Here is a 21,546-nt window from a genome sequence, read left to right on the forward strand (position 1 = left end):
TCGACTGTGATAGGTGCTAACTTAGCATTCTGCCTTCCTGTGGGTTGTATGCCGAGCTCACCCTTTGGAAGGAGTTTGGAAGGGTTAGGACAGAGGTCTGATGAAGATGGGTTGCGGGGCTGGGGGCCCTGGGCGGACAGTAAGGGGTCTGTAGAGCATAAAAGATAGAAGCAGCGGCTAGGGAGTTTCTGAGCACAGAAAGTGTGTTCACAAGGCTGCTAAGAGACCCTGGGCCTGAGGCACTGTTTCCCAAGAACCCGCGATATTCCTCATCTCGCCGTTCTGGAAACTAAGGCCACCTCCGCACCTCACAACGGCTTGCTTTCTCTTTCCTTTCTTCAGGGTTCCTGCTCCCTCTGCTGGCCTTTTTGGCACATGACACCCTCTTGGAATCTGTTGGAAGAGGAGGGATCCTAGGGGAGCCTAGGGGAGCCTAAGGAGTTGGCTACACTTGCTCTCCCCCCACCCCCCACCCAAAGCCCAGTTAGGAACTCAGAGAGGGGGCTATGTGAGCCCAAAGAAACAGAGGGGCACACCGGCAGAAGCTGCTAGTGCGGTGCGGTAGTGTTGAACTGAAAAGGGAGAGTCCTGCTCCTTTGGATTTGTGTTGCCATGGTGATCAGATGCAGGGGAAGGGGCAGCTATTTTAGTCTCTCCAACCTTTACCATAGAGGGGAGAAAGCATGGTGGCGAACAAGAGTTCCTTCCCCTTTCTGTCAGTGGAGGGTCAGTGGGTTAACGGTTTGGTCGGAGGGTCCTGGGGTAAAGGAAGCTAGGGACAGATTTGGGGTGCTATGAAGATAGATAGTGATTGTGGGGAGGGTGCAGATAAGAGTCCTGTTTGGGCCTCCCTCCCCTGCGTGACTTTGACCCAGACACTGGTTATACTGACAGGGTCAGGGACCCAGCTTAGCCAGGCCAGAGCAATGGTCACTACCTGTGCTCCCAGCCCAGCCACACGCCCGTCCTCCGGGAGCACTCTCTTTGAACACAGGGCTTTCCCCTCCCCACCCAGTATTTAGACCACTGGTTCTCAAACTTTTTGTTCTCAAGACTGACACTCTTAAAAATTATTCAGATTTTGTTTATATGGTGTATGTCTATCAGTTTACCATATTAGCATTAAAACTGGAAAATTTTAAACACGAGAATACACAAGCAGACATTCCACTAACAACGATGTCAGAAAGATGATGTAATCACATGTCTCACAACCTCTGGAAAACTCCACTGTACATTTTTGAGATCATGTAAATGAAAATGGCAAATAGCATCTTAGTGTTATTATGAAAATAGTTTTGACCTGGTGGACACCCCAGAAAAAGTCTCAGAGACACCTTGAGCTTCCCCAGACCGCACTTGGAGAACCATTGCTCGAGCCCATCACGCCAGCCCTTCTTCATGACTCATACTTGTTGATTTTTGTTTTTCTCATTTTTATTAGGAAAGTATAAATGTTTGTTTCCCCAGTGGGTCCTGCCCCCCACAGTGAAAACCAGGGAACTTCTCTGGGGCTCAGCACCCCTTTCTCCTGACTCCCATTTCTGGGCTCTCCTAAACACTCTTCCTCAACCCCTTGCCCTTCTCCCTCTTGACCCTCCCTTAAAGCATTTCAACAATCCCTACCCTTGGCCAACCTTTCTCCCCTGCCCCCGGGTCTGCTGGGCCCTTTGCCTTCTTCCTCCTTTCCTCACCCAAGAACTGTCTCTTCTTGGGAGAGACTAAGTAACTTTTCTCTGCCTTCTCCTTCCCTCCCTCCCTCCCTAGCCCCTGTCATCTCAGAGGGCTTAGGCTAGGAAATCAGCCTTTCTGGGTAGATCCTTTAGAGCAAACACTTTACTCATCTCCCCACACATCAACCAGCCTGGAATAGACAAGAGTCTGAACAGTTATCCTGGGCTGCCAGGTGGCCTATGGGTGGGGGAATGTATCAGGAATCTGATGCCTCCATTCAAGATACCCTTTGCCTGGGAACCCCAGACTTGATCTCTTCTCTCCAACCCCCCAGGTCCTCTTGCTAGCTGCAGCCACAGGCCTCTACCACCATATCTGGCACATCTGTCTTGACCACATTGCCATTAAGATCGAGGTAGAGGAGGGACAGAGGCCTTCGGGCAGTGGGGACGCAGCATGAGGTACCAGAGGGCCAAGGGTTGTTGGCCTTGAGGAGGCTGAAGACAGCAGAATGGAAGGAGGCAGCGATGCCCGGGCTGCCAGCCAGGTGGGGAGGGCACTGCCCACTGCAGTAATTCAGCTGGTACCCCTCGGGCTGCAGGATCCAGTCCCGCCAGCCCAGTTCCTGGAAGTCTACATAATGGTCTCGCCTACAACATAAGGGGGTCGCAGGCTCACAGGTGGGGGTCCTCCTCCTGGCCCGGCCTGTTCCAGGCTCACTGGCCCTGATCTTAAGCTCCAGGAAGGGCCGCTGCTCTCCCGCTATGTCCACGAGCCACTGCCCTGGTCGGACAGCTGTGCCGTTGCCCTCTAGGGGTCTGCAGTCCAGCTGGAGTTTCAGAATCCCAGATTCCCCTGCTCTTAAGCCACTAGAGGGGAGAGTCAGGGCGTGCCAGCCTGGAGTAGTCATCTGGTGCTCAGCCAGGAGGGTGCCTCGGCGCCTCCTCCTTGGGCGCCACCGGAAGATCCTCAAGTACAGGGTGCCAGGAAGGGTGTGGAGCACGTGCAGCCAGAGGCGGGCGTGGTACAGGTGGTGGGACCGAGGAGTGGACAGGTGGAAGGTGAGCATGCGGCTGCAGGTTGAAGTGAAGGAGTCTGCCCGGAAGATGGAAAGGAGAAAGAGGAATATGAGCATCCACGAAGCTTTCCTCTGAGACTCCCCCACTGCTCTCCCTAGCACCCGCCTTGCATCCTCCACAACCAGTGCCTGCCCCCACACCTCCTTCTCCTACCACACCCCACTCCCTCTCCCTTTCCTGCTAGGATCCCCTTCTGCCTGCTCCCTGCCTGGTTCTCTCTCACTCACCTGTGACTGTAGCAAAGCTGATGACCTCCTCCCCAGTTGCCGGAGCCATGCTCCCTGGCTGGAGCCTCCGGAGGGCTCTGGTCAGCGCTGCCTGGGGTGGAGGATGTGTTATTCTGGGACGACTGGTCATGTGCAGCCCCTCCAGGATTTGCTGCTTGGCGAGCTCCAGGACCAAAGCTTGTTCTGCCTGAGGTGCCAATGTGGGGCCCCCACAGGAGGGACACACAGACTCTGCCCCCTGTGCCCACACCAGTGCCCACAGTAGCACTGGCCAGAGCCCCATGCTCCTCGTGGATGGCCCTGGGTTGGGAGTGTCGGAGGGCAGGCGGTTGTTCCTTCTTTGAGTCTAATTGAACAGGAGCTAATGAAGGCACAACGGCAGCAGACACCAGTGCCACACCTACTCCTGGCCAAGGTTAGAGCCTGGGGCTTCCCCACCTAGCATTCAGCCAGCAGACCTAGGCTCTGAGCCCCAGGATTGGCCACCTTTGCTGCCCATCAGGCCCCTGCAGGGGGTGGAGGTCCCCCCCTGGAGCTCGGGTTTCACCATCTGGCCATGGTGACTGGGCTTGAGGTAGGGGTATGGGTGGGGGGAGGCAATGTGGACACGCATGATGCAAGAGAGAGGATGATTTCACATGCTCGGTCCCCAAGGTCTGGGACTTGGGGGAGGGGACGCCATAGGAGCCAGGTGGGAAAGAACGATTTCCCTCCATGCCTCCCGTCTTTCTAGCTTGCCTGGCCACCACAGCCACAGAGGTTTCCACCAGGCAGCTGCGAGTCCCAGGGGTTATTCCTCGGGCCTCTGGGCCAGAAGAACTCTGGTCTCTTGGTTCTAGCAAGGGAGCCGGGGCACAGGTGGGGGATCTGGGGAGGACGGAGTCCTCTTGCCCAAGTCGAGGTGGCAGTGCCACGGGGCATGGCTGGCAGTCACTCCCTGACCCTGCCTGTGCTGGCTGCCCAGAGTCCAATTGGACTGGAGCACAACGTGGAGGAGGGCCGGAGCAGGGAGTGGGGGCAGGGAGGGAGGGGATGGGTACTGTGGTGTCTGGGGAAACCCAGAAAGGTGGGGGGGAGGGGTGGATGCAATCTCACAGCCAGGCAGAGTCCATCAAGGCTGGCAGAAGGGCATGGGACTTGGGAGGGCCTGCACCCAGCTGCCACTTCTCTTTCTGGGGCTGTGAGAGTGGCCTAAATTTGGGGCATCCTAGAAGTGGTACTGTCTCAGCCAGCCCCTTAGTTAATGGGGTGAGAAATGGAGACTTGGGTGGGAAATGGGGTGGTTTATTTTGTCTTTTTTAAGAGCAAAGCAAGGAAGATGCAACGACTTTAGTTCCAATTTTTGCGCTCCTTACCTCACTTCCTCACAGACTTTAAATGGGAGGGCCAAGGCCCCCCATCTTCTCATGCTAGCTTTTTTCCTTATGCCCCAGTTTCTTCAAGAAGCTGGAGCGAAGAAAGCTGTGGGTAAAGTGGGGCTGGTTTAGAAATGTGTCCCTACTTCATTTTTATTCATCTCCCACTTATTTATTTATTTAAATTTACTGATTTTAATTTTAATTTTAATTTTTTTATTAATTCAATTTATTGACATATATTCACAAACCATACAATCATCCACGGTGTACAATCAGTTGTTCACAGTACCATTATATAGTTGTGCATTCATCACCACAATCAATTTTTGAACATTTTCATTACCACAAAAAAATAAGAATAAAAATTAAAGTAAAAAAGAGCACCCAAAACATCCCATGCCCCCCATCCCTCCCTATAATTCATTTACTTTTTGTCCCCATTTTTCTACTCATCTGTTCATACACTGGATAAAGGGAGTGGGAGCCACAAGGTTTTCACAATCACTGATTTTTATTTTTGAAATATTGCTATGAATATTCTAGAAAGTGTCACTCAAATATTTCTCTCACCTCTTGAGCTGTAAAATGGATCATCTATCTCAAAGAACTTAGAAGGCCAAGAAAACCCATGCACACCAAATGACATTTTTTTCTTCACCTGTCACACAGCTTAAACCACAAGGCTTCACATTCTACCGATCATTTAAAATGCAAACACTCAGGAGAGCTGGGCTAGCAACCATCTACATCTTAGCATGAATTCATTGACTCGGCCTTCCTTCACTACTCCATCACCTAAGATGAACAAGCTGCTCTAGAAAGATGTTTTATTTCTTGACAGAAAAGGGAATTCTGGTGCTTGAGGCTTTAGAGTAGATGTTGTTAAGCCAAACTGTGCCTTAGAATCACCTGGAAGAACTTTAAAAAATTCACATGCTCTACATACACCCCCTCCCTCCCCAAATCAGGCATGAGTGTTTTTTTTTTTAAAGCTCTGCAGATAACTTCACACTGACTCTCCCCCCTAGTTAGCCAGTGGGGGTTGCCAGAGAGACTACTGGACAATCTGTGATCTCCCTCTCCAGAGGGAGCAGGGTTGCGGGTGCCTTGGGGGATGGGCGTCAGTACCGCCAGTGTCCACCATGTGGCAGTGCCGTGCCACTGGACAGCAGCAGGCCCGCAGCTGACCAGCGCTCCCCGGGGAAGGTGCTGCTCTGGAGAGAGCAGAGATGGGGAGTGCGCCTCAACCTCTTGCTCTGGGAACCCTGCCACCCCACCAAGAGACAGGCGGAAGTTGGTTCCTCTGCTCTGTCCCCCTTGCCAGAGAGCAGAGGCTATCCTGAAGGCCCGCATCACTGCTACCTATGGTTTGGGATGTCACCACACTGACATGTGGCAATGGAGCTTGGTGATGGGTGCCAGACTCTTCCTAGAAACTCAGGGCATGGTGTGGTGGAGAGTGGGGAGAACTCTTACATCCTCCCCTCCAGGTCCTGCAGCACATTCCGGTCCCTCTGACCACGTATGGGCTGGTGACTGACAGCTCTCTACCCGTGGGGTCTGGAACATCCAACTGCAGCCTGGAGGTGTCTGCTCATGGTGGTCCTCGGGGGAGCTTACCTGTAGGTGCCAAGAGACAGACCCAGGGGAAGCAGCAGGAACTGGCTGTGGGAGTCGCTGACCCCACCTCTACCCCCACCCTCACTCTGTCAGGTGCCCCCAATTTCCAGCTCTTCCCACCCCCTCACTGCTGAGCCTGGCCTGGCCCTACCTCCCCACTGACACTTACGTCAATATGCAGCTATAAATATGCTCTTAGCATCTTAGTCACTTTTCCCAAGAAGTGCTCCCGGGGTTATAAATACCCCAGCCATCTGCCTAACAGCCCGCCCTACCACCAACCTGGTTGGGGGCTGGGGGGTAACGACAGGCTTAGGGGTGGGTAAGGAAGTAGAAGAAGCCCAAGCAGTTTTCTTGCCCAGATGAGCAAAGCCCAAAGGGGTCTAGGGTTAGAGTCTAGGGGATTCTGAAGGAAAAGTCTTGGAAGAAGACAGACCCACCCTTTCCCCTTTTTTACAAAAGGCAGAGCTAAAAAAGAAGGGAACTAATACTGGTTCTGGGTTTATTTTAAATTTTGCTATATTGTTTCATCACGGATTCTTTTTGCGTACAGTCTGATTTTTTAAAATACCTCATTAAAATATTATTTATCTTGATTACTGAATATTTTGGCATCCCCTTAAAATCTTGCCATGGCCCTGAGGACTGAAGCTGTAATTGGAGGGAAGGAAGAAGGAAGAAGCTGTAATTGGAGAAAGGGTGGCAAGGGAGGGGGACACTGGCAGAAGGGGGAGGGAGGAAAAGGCACCAGAAGACTTAAAATGTCAGAATGTATTCCATCCACAGCTCAGATTTGGAGCCCCCCAGGGGGTCCATCTGACAGGCTCTGAGAGGACTTTCTCCTCTGGGTTTCCTATTCCAGGACGGGACCTCTTACCCCGATAGGGTAAGCTAAGCAAACACAGACATCACGTTCCCCAAAGGGCACATGGGTTTTGCGCAAACTCAGCCTTGGGCTGCAGACAATATTGACCCTATGGTTCAGGGCTGTTCAGCCAAAGGGAGGAGATGGTGGGAGACCAAGGGCAAAGGTCTAAAGAGACCCAGTCTCTGAGCAAATGCCTCCCTCCCCTCATCCCAGTCTGTCCTCTCCTCCCTATCCCACTCAGGTGTCCAGTGGCCAGTTCCAGGTTCCAGGGAGGACTCCTGGATGGAGCACTGGGGGTCAGTAACCAGGGGATGAGTCAGAGGACCTGGCAGCCAGCTCTGAGCCATCCCTTTGCCTCCTGCCACGTGTATGCCCACAGATTGCCGGCCTCCTCGCTGATTGATCAGGGATCTGTTTCATCTCTTGGAGCGAGGACAGAGGGAGGAGAGGAGCAGATAGAACACGGGTTTTTATTAGCCACAAGACCAGCAAAGAGGAATCTGGGAGGGTGGAGGAGGCCTAAGAAGGAAGAGGGGGCTGCCAGGGAAAGGAGGAGCAGGAAGTATGAAAGGCAAAGACACAATCATTCAGCCCTGAGGAACCTGTGTGAGGAGAGAGCAGAACGGCAGGGCAGGCAGCCTCCGTGTCCTCTGGGGAGTCAGTCAGGGTCATGGTAGGAGACAGCGGACATATTAAGCTGCCTCTGTGCTTCATGAAGAGGGCTTAGTGAACTAATTATTTACAGATGTATGGATAGGGTTAAGAGAACCAAGGGGTGTTGAAGTACCCAGGAATGAGCAAGAGTGAAAAGCCTTTCTGACTCCTCGCTCTGAAGTGGAGATATCAGAACCTAGGCAGAGCTGGGTGGCCAGACAGGAGCTGTAAGCTGTAGTCACAGAGGGCCAGAGAGGGAGCAGGATTAAGAAATATTCGGTTCTCTGTCTCCTTCTATCTTTCAATTTCCTGCCTTTGTCTCCTCTTAGTCAAACGCAGCAGGAAGCCAGAGGGCAAAGGAGCTCAGGTAACGTAGCTCGGGTGGGTCAGCTCTCAAGGGCATAGAGTAGGGCAGAGAAGAACAAAGAATGGATGGAATTGTGCAGAAGAGAGCAGCATTAGCACCCCACCTGGGCAGGTGAGAAGGAAAGGGGCTCGAGACACAGAAGTAAGGAGGGGGGGGGTAAGCCTCGCTTTGGAAAACAGGGGCATATTCTTTGGTGAATCCAAGGAAGGGGCTCTGTGGAGATCCAGAAGATCGGGGGAAGGGGCTGGGTCAACTCCTCTTAGAGAAGGAGCCATGGAGCAGAAAGGGCAGGGAGGCAGAACGCATTATGGGGCAGATTAAGGAGGGAGCACTGAAGGTATCTTTGTCAGAGAAACTGATGGCATTCCTTTTGGGGGGTTGTTTGTTGGACAGATTTCCTGAAGAGGCTGTTGGTCATGGAGATGGTACAATGATTCTGCTTAGCCCAAGATCTGCTCATGTCAAAGATGGGCTAATTTCCATGGGTTGCTTAGGAAGAGAGACTGTTTTCTGGACAGACGCAGTAGTGGGGTCACTCCCTCCTCCCCAGGAAGGGCTCCTCAGTGAGGGCATGCTTTCCCAACCCACCTTGGGCTTCCTGCACACACATAGACTAACTGCACCCACAGGCCTCTACCACCATGTCAGGAATGTCAGTCTTGATAATGTTGCTGTCCCTGTCATAGTAGAGTAGAGACAGGGAGCGCCGGGCAGTGGGCACACAGCATGAGCCTCCTCCAGTGGTACCTGCAGCCGTGTTTGCCTTGAGCAGATTGAGCACTGCGGTGTGAAAGGAGGCAGCAATGCCAGGCATGCCTGCCACATGTAGGGGGCACTGCCCTATGCAGAAGTTCATTGCATAGCCCTCAGGCTGGATGATCCAGTCGTGCCAGCCGATCTCACGGAAGTCCACAAAGAACTCTTGACGACAGCACATCCTGGACCCACTCTGACAGTCGATTCCTCGCCGGTGAACCCGGTGCTTGCCCCCAACTCTTACCCGGGCTGCCACAAAAGGCCTATGGGCAGCCTCACCCAGGATGACTGAGCCCTGCGCTACCTGGCCCTCAGGCACCAGCTCCACGGTCAGGTGTCCCTGGCTGTAGGCAGCCTGAGCCTCAGGGCCCAGGAGGACTTGGTGCCAGCCACTGGCATCCACCTCCAGCAGTCTATGGGTGGCCAAGGTGAGGTTGGTGTTATGTGGGCCTGGCATAAGGACACTCACTTGCAAAGTCCGGGTGATATTGGGAGGGAGCTCCACAAAGAACATGAGGTTCACCTGCTGGATCTCCATGCCACCAGAGGTTCTATCAGAGGAGAAATGGAAATCAAGACGAATCTGGTTGATGTTGGAGAGGCCTGTGGACACAAGAAGCCTGGGTCATTGTGGCCTTCTGAGGGTTACCTATCTGTCCTCAGCATGCTTGAACTTTCTGAAGCTGACCACCCCTTCCTTGAAGCTTTTTTCTCTCTTGGGTTCTCTGACATAGCTCTCATGATTCTTCTTTGGTCCTTGCTGGCTTTTCTTTCTCTGATCATCCCTTGAATGTAAGAGTTCTCCAAGGGAAGGTCTTTAACCTTCATTTCTTTCTTACTCTACACTGAGGGGAACTCTTGTCCACACTTCTGGCCAGCCAATACAATCTTTATGCTGCTGATTCCCAAATCAGTACATCCAGTCCAGACCATTTTCCACATCTAGACTGGACAAATAGATTTGGGAATCACCAAGCTTCAGGCCTAAATTTCTAACTGCTTAATTTTGCCACCTCAATGTCCTGCCCACTCATTAAAATCAATTTGCACTAAATGGAAATCATTATTTTCCTTCCTAAAACCCTCTCTTTTCATTCTTATTTGAATTGGTGATACTACTACCTTTCTTATCACCTCTAGAAACCTTATGATCACCTCCCTCTTCTCCACTTCCAGTCCCTCACTGCAGTGATTCTAATGTCTTGGCATTTCATTCTACTGCCCCAATTTCCCTCATTATGCTGCCCCCATTGAAACTCTTAATTGGGCTTCTCCTCCCTCCACTAAAATTGCTTTTGTCAAGATCACCAACACCTTCCACATTGCCAAATCCAGTGGTCTCATCTCTTTATTTTTATCTTACTCAATAAGCAGTGTTTAACACAGTTAACAATTCTTTCTTGAAATATTTCCTTCTCTTAACTTTTGCGACACTGGCCATTCCATCTTGGTCTTCTTTTCTCACAGCTCCTCTTCCTCTAACTGACCTCTAAATGTGGGCGGTCTTGAGTTCTTTTCTCTTCTCTATCCACACTCTCTCCCATAATGATCTCAGCAATTCCCATGGCTTTAAATTCTATCTATATGCTGATGACTCCTGAGTATATATCTCTGGCCCTGACCTCTCCCTGAGCCTTTGACTTGTATATCCAGCTGCCTGTTTAAAACATTCCACTTGGATAACTTAACATGTTCAAAGAACTCTAGATTTACCACCCCCACCCACCCAAATTGAGTCCTTCTCCATCCCTCCCCTTCCCTGTAAAATGCTTGCTTAAGTCCAAACCTTGATTCTCTTCATCCCGTACTTTGAACTTATCTGCAAGATCTGTCAACTCTACCTCTAATTCATGATATAATTTCACTTGTCCCCATCTTCTCACTATACATTAGTCCAATCATCTTCTTCTTGAATTATGGTGATAGCTTCCCAAGTGATCCTCTCTTGCCCTCCACATCATTCTCCAAATATCAGTCAGAATGATCTTTTATTTTCAAAAACCTGATCAGCTTAATCTCCTCAGTTTAAAATACTCCAAAAGCTTCCCATTGCTATTTGGATAAAATCTAAACTCCTTAATGTGACATATACACAAAACTTGAATAATTATACTGGCTTTTATTTTTCTTTCTTGGATTCACCAAGTAGCTGCCCACCTCATGGTCTTTGTACTTGCTATTCCCTCTGCCTGGAATGTCTTTCCCAAGAGCTTTGTATAACTGGCTCCTTTTTGACATTTGGCTCAAATGTTTCCTCAAAGAGTCTTCCCTGACTTCTCTAAAGTAGCCTTCACCTCTATCTACATATCTCTAATACATCACCCTGCTTAACTGTCTTCATAGCCGCCTGTCACTCTCTGTAATTTGTTCATTTGTTTACTGTGTGCTTCTCCCCCTCTCCCTCCACACCCCAGATAGAATGTAAGCTCCAGGAAGGTCAAGATTGTGCTTGTATTGCATCCCTACTGCCTGGCACATAGTAGGCACTCTATAAACTTTTGTTGAATGAATGATCTTTTATTCTTCTTTTACACTGACACCAGGATTATTTTTCAAAAACTTGGCTGGATCATAAAATGCATGGTCTCAAGAACTTTATTGGTGAATAAAGTCCAAATTCTTTTAGCAAGCAGTTAAATGCTCATTATGATTTGACCTTAGCTACCCTTATTTTTCTTTTTCAAGTAAAGAGTGCTTTATTGTTAGGATACAGCTCACACTATCATGGGCATGGAAGGACTGAAAATAAAGTTCAAATAGGCTTTGTGTGAATTGGAAAATCAGGAATAAGCCTACTCTCAATAGCTCTCACAGCCAACATGGTCTCTCTCATCTCTATCTCTTTATGTAAGTCCACTCCATTCTCTTCTGTCTGTGTATTATTTCTTCTGTCTCCTTGTTAGCTTCCTTGAGTCCCCAAATGGTGGCACCAGCTCTTGAGTTTGTAGGACCATTTACTCAGCTCTTCCCAATTCCCAAATCCTGGAAGAAGATTGTCCAACTAGTCTTTTCTGGCTACGTTGCTAAGCACCCTATAGTTAGAGCCCCTTAAGTCACCCCATTTACGGCAGGCAAACACAAGACCAGTAGTTGCTGTAGTAGACTATTACATTGTTGGCCCCCAATGAACAACATCTCCCAATGGTCATGTCTTTGTGCAGTCTCTTCCCACATCAACTCTGGGCTTAGCCATGTGACTTTATTTGGCCAATGGGACAATAGGAAGTACAATGCAAGAAGAATCTTGATAAGCGCCTACACATTGAGGCTTTGTCCCTTTGGAAGCCAGTTACCATGATGTAAAGAAACTTGGGCTAGACTACAAAGACAAGAGGCCATGTGGAGAGAGACTCTGGAGGATGAGAGGCTATCTTAGATGTTCCAGCCCCGTCTGAGCTCCCAACTGGATGCAGTTGCATGAAAGACCGTAGTTATATTACATGGAAGAAAAGAACTGTCCAGATTCTCCCTATTAATCCACAAAACCATGAGAAATACTATACTTATTCTTTTAAGCCTCTATATTTTTGAGGTGGTTTGTTCAGTTGATCAACAGATAACTGAAATTAGTATCAGAAGTGAAGTGCTGCCATAACCCAAGTCTACAATATGTGATACTGGTTTGGGGACTGGAAGGTGAGACGTGGTTAGAAGGATGGTGAAGACTGTTAATGGAGCTGAGGAAATTGCTACTGGAAATGGGGGAAAGGGGAACCTGTGTTATGTATTGGCTGTTGCCTATGGTAACTCGGAAGACAGAAAAGCTATCTAACAAAGTTGTGAATTTAGCCAAAGATGTTTCCAAGCAGAATGCTGAAAGTGCCAATTGTCTAAGGTATTTCAGGAGAGAGGTGAACTAAAAGAGGAACCGTTCAATTTTTATGCAGAATTTAGGGAAATTATTTCCACCTAGAATTTGCTAGATTGAAAAATAAAATCCTTTTTCATTCCTTTCTTCTCCATCTGGCAAAAGTTTTTCAAAGTAAGAAATGGTCTCAGGGCAAAAATCGAATCCAAGAATCCAAGGCACGGGGGTGGGGGGTATATGTGTGTGTGTGGGCAGGGACATGGCTTCAGAGTGAAAATCCAAACAAATAAAGGGTCAGTTGTAAGATGCTTTGTTAGGATTTAAGGTCTTTGTTAGGATGTAAAATTTAAGGTGATGTTTTATAGACCCTCTCAGAATTCTCAGAATTTTAAGAGTGTTGTCCCACAGCACTGTAGCCTGACCTGTAGCCTAAAGTAGAGAGGGGTCTGTTTTGGTAGACTGGGGTGTTTTTTGTCTAATTGAGTATACTACAATTTATTATTTAGAAGCCCACAGAATTTTTAAGAGAATTTTAATAGTGAAAGCAGCAGGGATAGAGATAAAAGAGAAAGAGATAATTCAAAATGAAATGAGGTCTCTGGATCCCCAACTTCTTTGGGCTGGAAGCAGGCTGAGAAAACTACTCAGCCTGAAACAGGTCATTTCCTATTTGAAAGGAAAGACACCTCAGAGTGTGGAGCCAAGGGATGAGAGGGTGGACCTAGCAGCCAAGAACAGCAGTGTTGAGCAGTGGGAAAAATCCTACCCAGGCACAGAATCAGGCCTTAACCAAGAGAGTTCTGGATTTGGGGTAGACTGAGATATGTGCCTGACTGGATATCAGAATTCCCATGGAGCAGTGGTTGCTTTGTGTCTCTGACCACTCATGCCCCATTTTCAAGAGGGGTGTCTATGATGGTTATCCTGTCCCTGTCTCAGCATTGTACATTAGGTGTACGGGAGGCAGATTACTTGTATTTTTCAGTTACAGGCATTGCTGTGCTGGTAAATGTTTAACAACTGGTCTCCAGAATAAAAATAAAAAAGCCCCAACTCGTAGTGTTTTTAATTTCTGTGGTGTAAATATTCCCATCACAGCCGATTTTAAGCTACCAAAGTGACTTCACTGACTGTGGAGTTGGGAAGAGATAAGCACAATTGGCTCTCATGAGCTGGGATGAGTCAGCTCTAGCGCCCCACTGAAGGTTCCTGACCTGAAGAAATCTACCAGGGGAGCCTCACTTGAACTTGTACCTGTACCTGATACCGATGATGAGACCCTGGACTTCAAGCCTGATCCTGATGCCATAATGGATGACATATGGGGGGTCTTGAGAGGAGGTGATTGTATTTCACATGTGGGAGGGACATGAATTATTAGGGGCCGGAAGGCAGCCTGCTGTAGACTGTTAACATCAGTGGCCCCAATGAACAGTTCCTCATGTTTCTACTCCACTGTGCATTTCCCTCCCACATTGATTCTGGACTTGGCCATATGACTCTCTTTGGCCAATGGGTCATTAGCAAGCACAATGCAAGTAGAAGTTTGATAATCATTTACACACTGAGACGTGTCTGCTTGGAATCCAGCCACTGTACTTTAAAGAAGCTTGGGACTGACCATGATAAGAGGCCACAACCAGAGAGGCTGTGGAGGATGAGAGACCATCTTAGATGTTCCAGCCCGACCCGAGCTCCCAGGTGAATGCAGCCACACGAGGGACCTTGGCTGCATCATATGGAGCAGCAGAACTGTTCAATGAGCCCAGTGGAACCCCAAAATAACAAGAAATAATAAGTCATTATTGTTTTATGCCACTACTTTTGGAGAGGTTTGTTAATAAGCGGAAGATAATGAAAACAAGGCTGTAGGCAGTGGCAGCACCTCAGGAGGCCGGGTGGACATCGTGATTGACATTTTCAAGATGTTTCTCCCTAAAACCTAATCTATTTGAACTGACACTAGGCAGAATGAGAGGGACAGGTACCCAGTTCAGAACTCCCAGAGCTCCCAGTGGTCTTTGCCCTTGGGTTTCCACCCTTCCCAATTCTAGTTTCCCCAGTGCCCCAGGCTCTCGCTCTTCACATCTCCAGCAAGAACAATTCTTAGATCTTTCTTTCACATTATGGTGTGGATGATAGCTTAAATTGGAATGAAAACTTCAAGCTAAAATGTTTAAATATAAAAGTTGGAATCCAGGCACCAGCCATCCTTACCTCCAAATTTTTCTTTTCATCTCAGATCAGGCCCCCTCTGGCCTGAATGTTGTATTCATTAGTTCATTCATTAGCAAATATGTGGAAAGTATATAGACTTTGAAGTTAGGGAAAACTATGTTTGAATCCTGCCCCACCACTCATAAGCTGCAGGACCTGGGCCATATAAATTATCTTCTTTGAGTCTCAGTTTCCTCACTCATAAAATGGTAATAATAAAGCCCACTCATGGGGTGGTTGTGAGGATTAAATGAGATGGGGCAGGTACACCCAATACCTGGTAACCATCTTTGTTGTCACAAAGTGCCAGGAACTGTGCTAGGCACCAGGGACACCAATGTGAAAAAGACCCAGGATTGCGGTGTTGTAGGGACTCAGGATTCATGGCCTTCTGTTCATCTTATGTTCCTCCACCCAAACTACTTTTTAACTGCAAATGCAGTCTACTCCTTCAGGCTTTTATTTAGGTTTTCCCTTCGGTTTGGTATACCATTTACCATTCTCTACCCATTGTAATCAAACTTAATTTATAATGCCAGCCCATTTGCCACCTTTTTCTGACAGACTTCCCCATTTCACCAGGACCCAATGAATTACTTCTGGCCCAGCATGCGCTCGCGCCCTTATCTAGCATTTATTTCATTCTGCCTTATATTCTAATTAATTGTTTTCCAGTGGCAGCAATTAAACTCTTCATGGGCAGGAGCCGAGTCTTAGAAATTAATTTTTTTTTTAATGGCAGTTATTCAGTTTGGGCACTGTTCTAAGCACTTTACCTGTATTAGCTCATTTAATCCTCTCAACTATCCTCTCATTATTTCTATTTTATAAATGGGAAAACTGTCTGTAAACAACAGTCACACTATTAATAAGTGGCTGAGCAAGGATTTGAGCCCAAGCATTCTGGTTCCCGTGTTTGTGCTCTTAATCACCAGCAGAAACTCCCTTTTGAACTAGATAAGGGTGTGGTTTGGTTATTTAATGGGACTCATCCTTATTGAGCAACTACTATGCCTACAAGAGGCAGAGTGGTGTAGTGGTCAAGGCCATGGCTTCTAGAGCTGGGCCGTGGGGCTCCATCACTTACCAGACCTGTGACCTTGGACAAGTTACTCAACTTCTCAGGTCCCAGTTTCATCACTTCTGGGGAGAACAAGAGTCCTTGCCTCACTGGGTTCTGTGAAGGTCTAATATGTACAGGGCACTGAACGCAATAAACCATTAAACATTGTGTAAGTGTTAGTTATTTCTATCACACACTAGCCCCTGGTGAAAACATGAGGAATAAAAGACAGTTGCTGACCTCAAGGAGTTGACATTCTGTGGGCAGACAGACTTCGCAGATGCACGGAGACCGGCGACCCTACCCCTGCGGGTGGTTCATGTTGTGGGGGACAGCTTCCCCCTCAGGTCAGGGTGGGCTTCTTGAGGATAGGAGTGCTAGGTTCTGAAGGGGGAGGGGAAAGGCACTGTTCAGGGGAAAGGGGTCAGGCAGGGAAGGGCCTTCCAGGCCTAACAAAGAGCTTGCCAAAGGCCAGAGTGTTCAGTTTGTACTTGGGTTTCTAGGGTCCTGTCTCTGAATGCCTGATCTCTCCAGCTGCCCATCATATTCTCCAACTCCTCCCCCTTCCATAGAAGTAACTCTCTCTTCCCCTCTATCCCCTATCCACCTTTCCGAGTCCCAGTTTGACACGTTCTGATGTGGGGACCTGAGATAGCAAGGCAAGAGGGCAGGGGCAGAGTGGAGAGATATAACCCCGTGTTTTACTTTTCCCTCTTTTGCCCAAATGAGGCAACTGTGGGGGGAGAAGGGGGCTGGTTCCTGGGGCCCGAGAAAGGAAAGACTCCCCAATTCCCAGCCCCGGAAGTGGATGGACTCACAGCCTGTGGGAGTTTGTGAGAACTGCAGAGAGAGGAGCCAGAGGACATGGGGGCAGGCAGTCTTGGAAGAAGCAAAATTCACTGACTTTCCAGCTGCCCATTGGTCAGGTCTGAGCTACCAGAGAGAGACTGAGGGGTGGGAGCCTGGGATTAGGAAATTAAAGACTGTAGGAGGCAGGGGTTGGGTTGGTTTGGGAAAGGGAGTCATCTAGGTTAATGAGGAAACTTTTCCTCTCCTTGAGGTCAGGTTCTGGGAAAGATCTACAGACCAGGAACGCACCTGTCTCAGCAAAGCTGATGATCTCATATTCCTGTGCCCTGTTGGCCTCTGGAATTGCCCCCCATGGGGGTCCATGGAGATGCTGCAATGCAGTCCTCAGAGCGGCTCTGGACACAGGCCGGCTCAGTGTTGGGCGCTGGCTGAGGTGCAGCTTGTTCAAGATGCTTCTCTTGGCCAAGTCCAGAAGCAGCTCCCGCTGACTCTCCAGGTCCAAGGTGGGGGCCCCACAGGTGGGACACTGACTTCCAGCTCTGGGAGTGGCCACTGTGGCTGGAGCCAGGACCAAGAAGGTCAGGAGCAGTGCGGAGCTCATTGCTGGAAGAGGCTGTCCTTCAGCAACAGTGGAGACAGAGCTGTGAACCTGGGGCTCAGGGACTCAACAGCAGTGGAAATCCCGTCCTGGCTGCTGGGGGCCCCGGAAGGGGTGTGTGTCCAGCTGGCACGGCTCCATGTTGCAGGGGAAAGAGCAGACAGACATCTGACTGAGAGGTGAAGCCAGCCCCAGGTAGATCCTGGCAGGAGCTGCCAACGCATGTCAGTGCAAGTACCGAGTGGGGGAAGTGAGGGGAGGTTGGTTCGCTTGGGGAAAGAAATGTCCCTCGGTCAATGCCGGGAGACAGTTACCCATGTGAGCTGCCAGGCGTGGGGACAAAGGTTAGAGCTGAAATTCCTCCTCAGATCGTGGGCAGTGCTGGGAAGCCAGAGGAAAAGAGGAGAGAGTAGAGGTGTTAAAATGGTGTTCAAGTGTGACTCAAATGAGAGGGGTCACTGGCCAGTCTCTTTAGGGCACCATAAACGGAGGGCTGAATTCTCCTTTCCCTGAGGCTGTCCTCTCAAAGCCTGCCCCTTTCCCACCCCTCCTTCCTCCCTCCCTGGGACTCACGGTCCAGCCTTCTGGGTTAGCCTCAGGTTAACAGATCTTGAAGACACCTCCATTCTGAAGGTGGGGGTTGGGAGGCGAGGTCCCCAGCTGGATCCTGTGTCCTCAGACGGAAGTCTGAAAGTGGGGAAGGGGCTTGAGAGCCAGACTCGCTCATCCTTTGGGGTTTGTTCTGTTTAGGGAAAGAAGTTTTGAGATTTCTCAGAAACTTGCTCTTTTCTTCAAAAGGTCCTGAGCAGTGGATCTCTAGGAACAGGCCTGTTTCCACAGAGGGAATTTACCAGAAGTGGAGAGTGAATCAGGAGAGTGGGCTTTTAAGCCAGAAGGCTTCGGTTAAAATTCTGCCTGTTCCTCTTACTAGTTGTGTACTTCTGGGCAAGTTACTTGACCTCGCTGGCTTCAGTTCCCTTCTCTGAGAAATGGAAATAGTGATTATTCACAATTCCAAAATCTAAAAAGCTCTGTAACCCACACTTTTTTTGTAACTCATGTGGTGGCAAAAACTGACCTAAACTGAAGTGAGGTTATTTATAGTCTTCTAAAAATTCCCACTGAGACTATTTATACATTTTTACTGCAGAAGTATTAATTATTTGATGCTACCCTAGGGATGTATGTGCTATTTTACCTTTCTAAAACTTGAAAAGCTCTGAATTCTGAAGTAGATCTGGTCCTAAGGATTGTGAATATGGGATTGTAGACCTTTCATGATCATCTCATGGAGTTTTCTAATAATTAAATAATTTAGTGAAGCACTTACAACAGTGGCTGGCACATAATAAGTGCTGAATAAAAGTTTATTATTATTCCTGCCGCACAGGTTTGTTTGTGGGCCAAAGTATTCCCATATTAGATGTGCTGAAGAAACTCTGCCAATATTTGCCCTTCTGGACTCATCTCTGCTGTTTCCCATTATACTCCTGGCATCATGCACAGTGCCTGATCTATAATGTAGATGCTTGAAATATATTTACTGAATGAATAAATGTTACAATCTAAGCTGCTTCTGGGTGGTTATACTCAAGTCACCTTGGTTGGATTTTTGTGTGTCACCGTCTCTTAGCTCTCTTCTATAAGGGCTGATTTTTTTTTTAAGAGCTATGAAGGAGTAGATTTATTATTAAGTTTCTAGTGTAAATTTATTTAATTTAAAAATAACAGTTTCATTGAAATTTACTTCACATTCTATAAAACTCATCCTTTTGAAGCGTACAATTCAGTGGCTTTTAATATATTCCAAGAATTGCACCAACCATCACCACGACCTAATTCCAGAACATTTTCATCAGCCCCATATGAAACCCTGTACCCATTAGCTGTCACTCCCCACCCTTTTTACCCCAGTCTATAGGAACAGATCTTATCTCTAATATTTAATATTTCTAATTTCATTCTAGGTGATAACCTTATCTTGAGTTTGGGGGAGATGGTTGTCTTGCTATTTGTTTCATGTCTTGACTACAGTATTTAGTTCTCAGAGGCCCTCAACTCTTAGGATGACTTCAGTGGCTCCCCTTCTCCCTGTGGAGCCAACAGAGAGGGAATCAGAGGTGAACAAAAGGGGGACAAGCAGAGGAATGTTCCTTTTAGGGGCAGAAGCTCCGATATTTTGGCGTTAGCTGTTCTTTAGTTACTGCACTTGCCCGAGAAAGACAGACTGTTTCACTCTCTATTATGGCACATTGGGACCTTTCCAGTTAAAAAAAAGAGAGCACAGTTTCAGAGGACAAACTCCCTCAGCTCAAAATCTGGAATTTTGGTTAAAAGACTGTGCCTCAGGTTTCCTCCTCTATTAAATGGGTATAATAATAATAATACCTATTGTTTTGAAAATTAAATAAAAAGAAATAATAGATGTGGAACACTCCACACATGGTAAGTAGTAAAGATTATTAGCTGATATTTCCTCCTGGCTATCATCTCCCCTGCCCCTGACTTGAAAACTTGGAACTTGCTTATCCTTGATGGAACGAATTTCATATCTCTATGACTTCGCTTATGTTATTCTCTCTCTCTGGAATCTCTATTCTTGCCTCTCTGGTGAACTCCTAAAAAAATACACACACACACACACATATACATATATATATTTAAATTAAAATTAAAATTAAAATTTTTTTTACTTAAGACATTTATTTCTATTTCAAGAAAGAAATAGATTTCAGATCAATGCCTTGGGTCTTGACTTCAAATGACCCTTTAGGGTCCTTTAGGGACTGAGTGTCCTTTCATCTTGTTTCTTTGCCATGTCCTGGAGCATTTTCCTCACCTGAATGGTAGAAGCTGGGTAGGAGGCTCATCCTTTACTGGTTATCAGAAAGGGGAGAGAAAGCATGAAAATATTACTTTGGCTCACATTCCATTAGCAAGATTTTAGCACCATGGCTATGCCTAAATGCAAGAAAGCCTGGGAGATGTAGTGTACAGGGTCAGCTAAGTGCTTAGCTACAATCTTCAACATTTCGGAAATGGGGAGGATGGATTTTAGCAGACAATCAGAACCCTCTACAAGGGAGTGATTATAATAACTGACCAAGGGACTTATGCTAGGTAAGGAGGAATAAGAGGGCCTGAGGAAGATGAGACATAGCAAAAAGGTGGTAGAGCCAAGGGACTGTAGATCTCAGTGGATTGAAAGGGTTTTTGGAGTCAGGGTACTAAAGAAAGTAGTGGGAGTATTAGAGGGATGGCTGACATTGAGAATATGGAGGAGTTATTACTGGTAATGTTAACGTCTAGGATATGATCTCAGAGTGAGTGACTGATACAGGGTGAAGGGCAAGATCACAGGAAGTGAGGAGGCCAAGGAACTGAAGCAAGGATATTAGAAGATCAGTCCAAGTGGATATTGAAATTATTAAGAATTATGATAGGAGTCTTGTTGGAGAGAATGATATGAGCCATCTTTGAGAAATGAGATCAAGTGATAATTAGGGATAGTAGGTGGTATATTTTAGGGAGTAGGAGTGGTTTGAAAGTGGTGATGAGGAGCAGAGAGGACTCTCATCCTATCTCCAGGCCCAAAGTCATTTGGGTGTGATAGAGGTAACAGCCACCACTGGAAGGGGAGATTGAGGTCTCAGCTCGAGCAAGATAATGAAGGGGACAGAGGAGGTTGAGAAGGTGTAGGGATTCTGTTTCTGACACACTAGCATTCCAGAGAGCACAGTGGAAATATTTTGAGAGGGAGGGAGGGGTAGGAAAAGGGAAGAGAATAAAAGATTCCAGATCTGTATGGGGACTGGAGTAAGGGAGACGGAGGGTGACCTGGGAGTCCAGAACATTTTGTTGGGGCTGATATAAACATGGATAAAAGGATAATGGGATTAATTCTGCTGGTTTCAGGATGGATACTGTTGTTAAGGTAGTGAGGGTTGTGGGGTAGGGAGGAGCGGGGTCTTTCCAGGAATTTTGAGGCCCCCTCTTTGCTCCTGACACTGCATTCAGAAGCAGGGGAGGGGGCATTCTGAATCGAGCACACAGTAAGAAAAAAACAGCTGTAATTTGTAAAGGTCATCTCTCTTTTGAGGAAGGGCAGAGCTCTCCTTAGGTTTCTGGGCTAAAGCTCCTGTTCTTTTCTGGTGTCTTTCCTCCATGCTCATTCTGGGATGGAGCAACATAGAAGCCTGGGCTATGATTCCCTGCAGAAGCACTCTGTGATACTCTAGCAAAAGGGCTTCAAGGTTAGGCCAGGGAATCTGGAACAGAAGTCTGAACCCCATGGATGATCAGTGTCCTAACGGGGACTTATAACTGGAGAGCAGAGACCTAATAAGGAGGGTCAGGGTAGGGTGGGGGATTCATGGCTTAATAATGTCCTCAAGGATCCAGCTTGCTTCTATCTCTTTGCCCTGTTGTTCTCAGTCCTGGTTTCATC

At 47.9% G+C, this 21,546-nt stretch overlaps 2 protein-coding genes across 3 annotated transcripts; both read right to left on the bottom strand.

The window, feature by feature from the left end:
• Positions 1–1,305: 1,305 nt before the first annotated feature.
• On the bottom strand, positions 1,306–4,312 carry INHBE (inhibin subunit beta E). Its single transcript, XM_037848156.1, has 2 exons — positions 2,981–4,312; positions 1,306–2,769 (listed from the first exon to the last, which is right to left on the bottom strand). The coding sequence occupies exons 1-2, from the start codon at positions 3,261–3,263 to the stop codon at positions 2,018–2,020; spliced, it is 1,035 nt and encodes a 344-aa protein (XP_037704084.1). The 5' UTR covers positions 3,264–4,312; the 3' UTR covers positions 1,306–2,017.
• On the bottom strand, positions 3,077–17,362 carry INHBC (inhibin subunit beta C). Of its 2 annotated transcripts, XR_005218562.1 has the most exons (4): positions 16,790–17,362; positions 5,815–9,206; positions 4,336–4,441; positions 3,077–3,167 (listed from the first exon to the last, which is right to left on the bottom strand). XR_005218562.1 is itself a non-coding variant. In XM_037848155.1 (2 exons), the coding sequence occupies exons 1-2, from the start codon at positions 17,100–17,102 to the stop codon at positions 8,461–8,463; spliced, it is 1,059 nt and encodes a 352-aa protein (XP_037704083.1). In that variant the 5' UTR covers positions 17,103–17,362; the 3' UTR covers positions 5,251–8,460. The 2 variants fall into 2 exon arrangements, 1 of the variants encoding a protein (XP_037704083.1); XM_037848155.1 differs by lacking the exons at positions 3,077–3,167; positions 4,336–4,441 and having other exon boundaries at positions 5,251–9,206.
• Between the last annotated feature and the right edge of the window lie 4,184 nt (positions 17,363–21,546).

This window comes from Choloepus didactylus, chromosome 8, assembly GCF_015220235.1.
Source record: "Choloepus didactylus isolate mChoDid1 chromosome 8, mChoDid1.pri, whole genome shotgun sequence".
NCBI lineage: Eukaryota > Metazoa > Chordata > Mammalia > Pilosa > Megalonychidae > Choloepus > Choloepus didactylus.

What these genes read in the sequence shown, in the direction of transcription:
- INHBC (XM_037848155.1), bottom strand. Translation starts at nt 17,102, where the DNA reads ATGAGCTCCGCACTGCTCCTGACCTTCTTGGTCCTGGCTCCAGCCACA. An exon ending in CATCAGCTTTGCTGAGACAG is followed by an intron (nt 9,207 to 16,789) that starts GTGCGTTCCTGG and finishes TTGTGTCCACAG; the next exon opens with GCCTCTCCAACATCAACCAG.
- INHBE (XM_037848156.1), bottom strand. Translation starts at nt 3,263, where the DNA reads ATGGGGCTCTGGCCAGTGCTACTGTGGGCACTGGTGTGGGCACAGGGG. An exon ending in CAGCTTTGCTACAGTCACAG is followed by an intron (nt 2,770 to 2,980) that starts GTGAGTGAGAGA and finishes TCTTCCGGGCAG; the next exon opens with ACTCCTTCACTTCAACCTGC.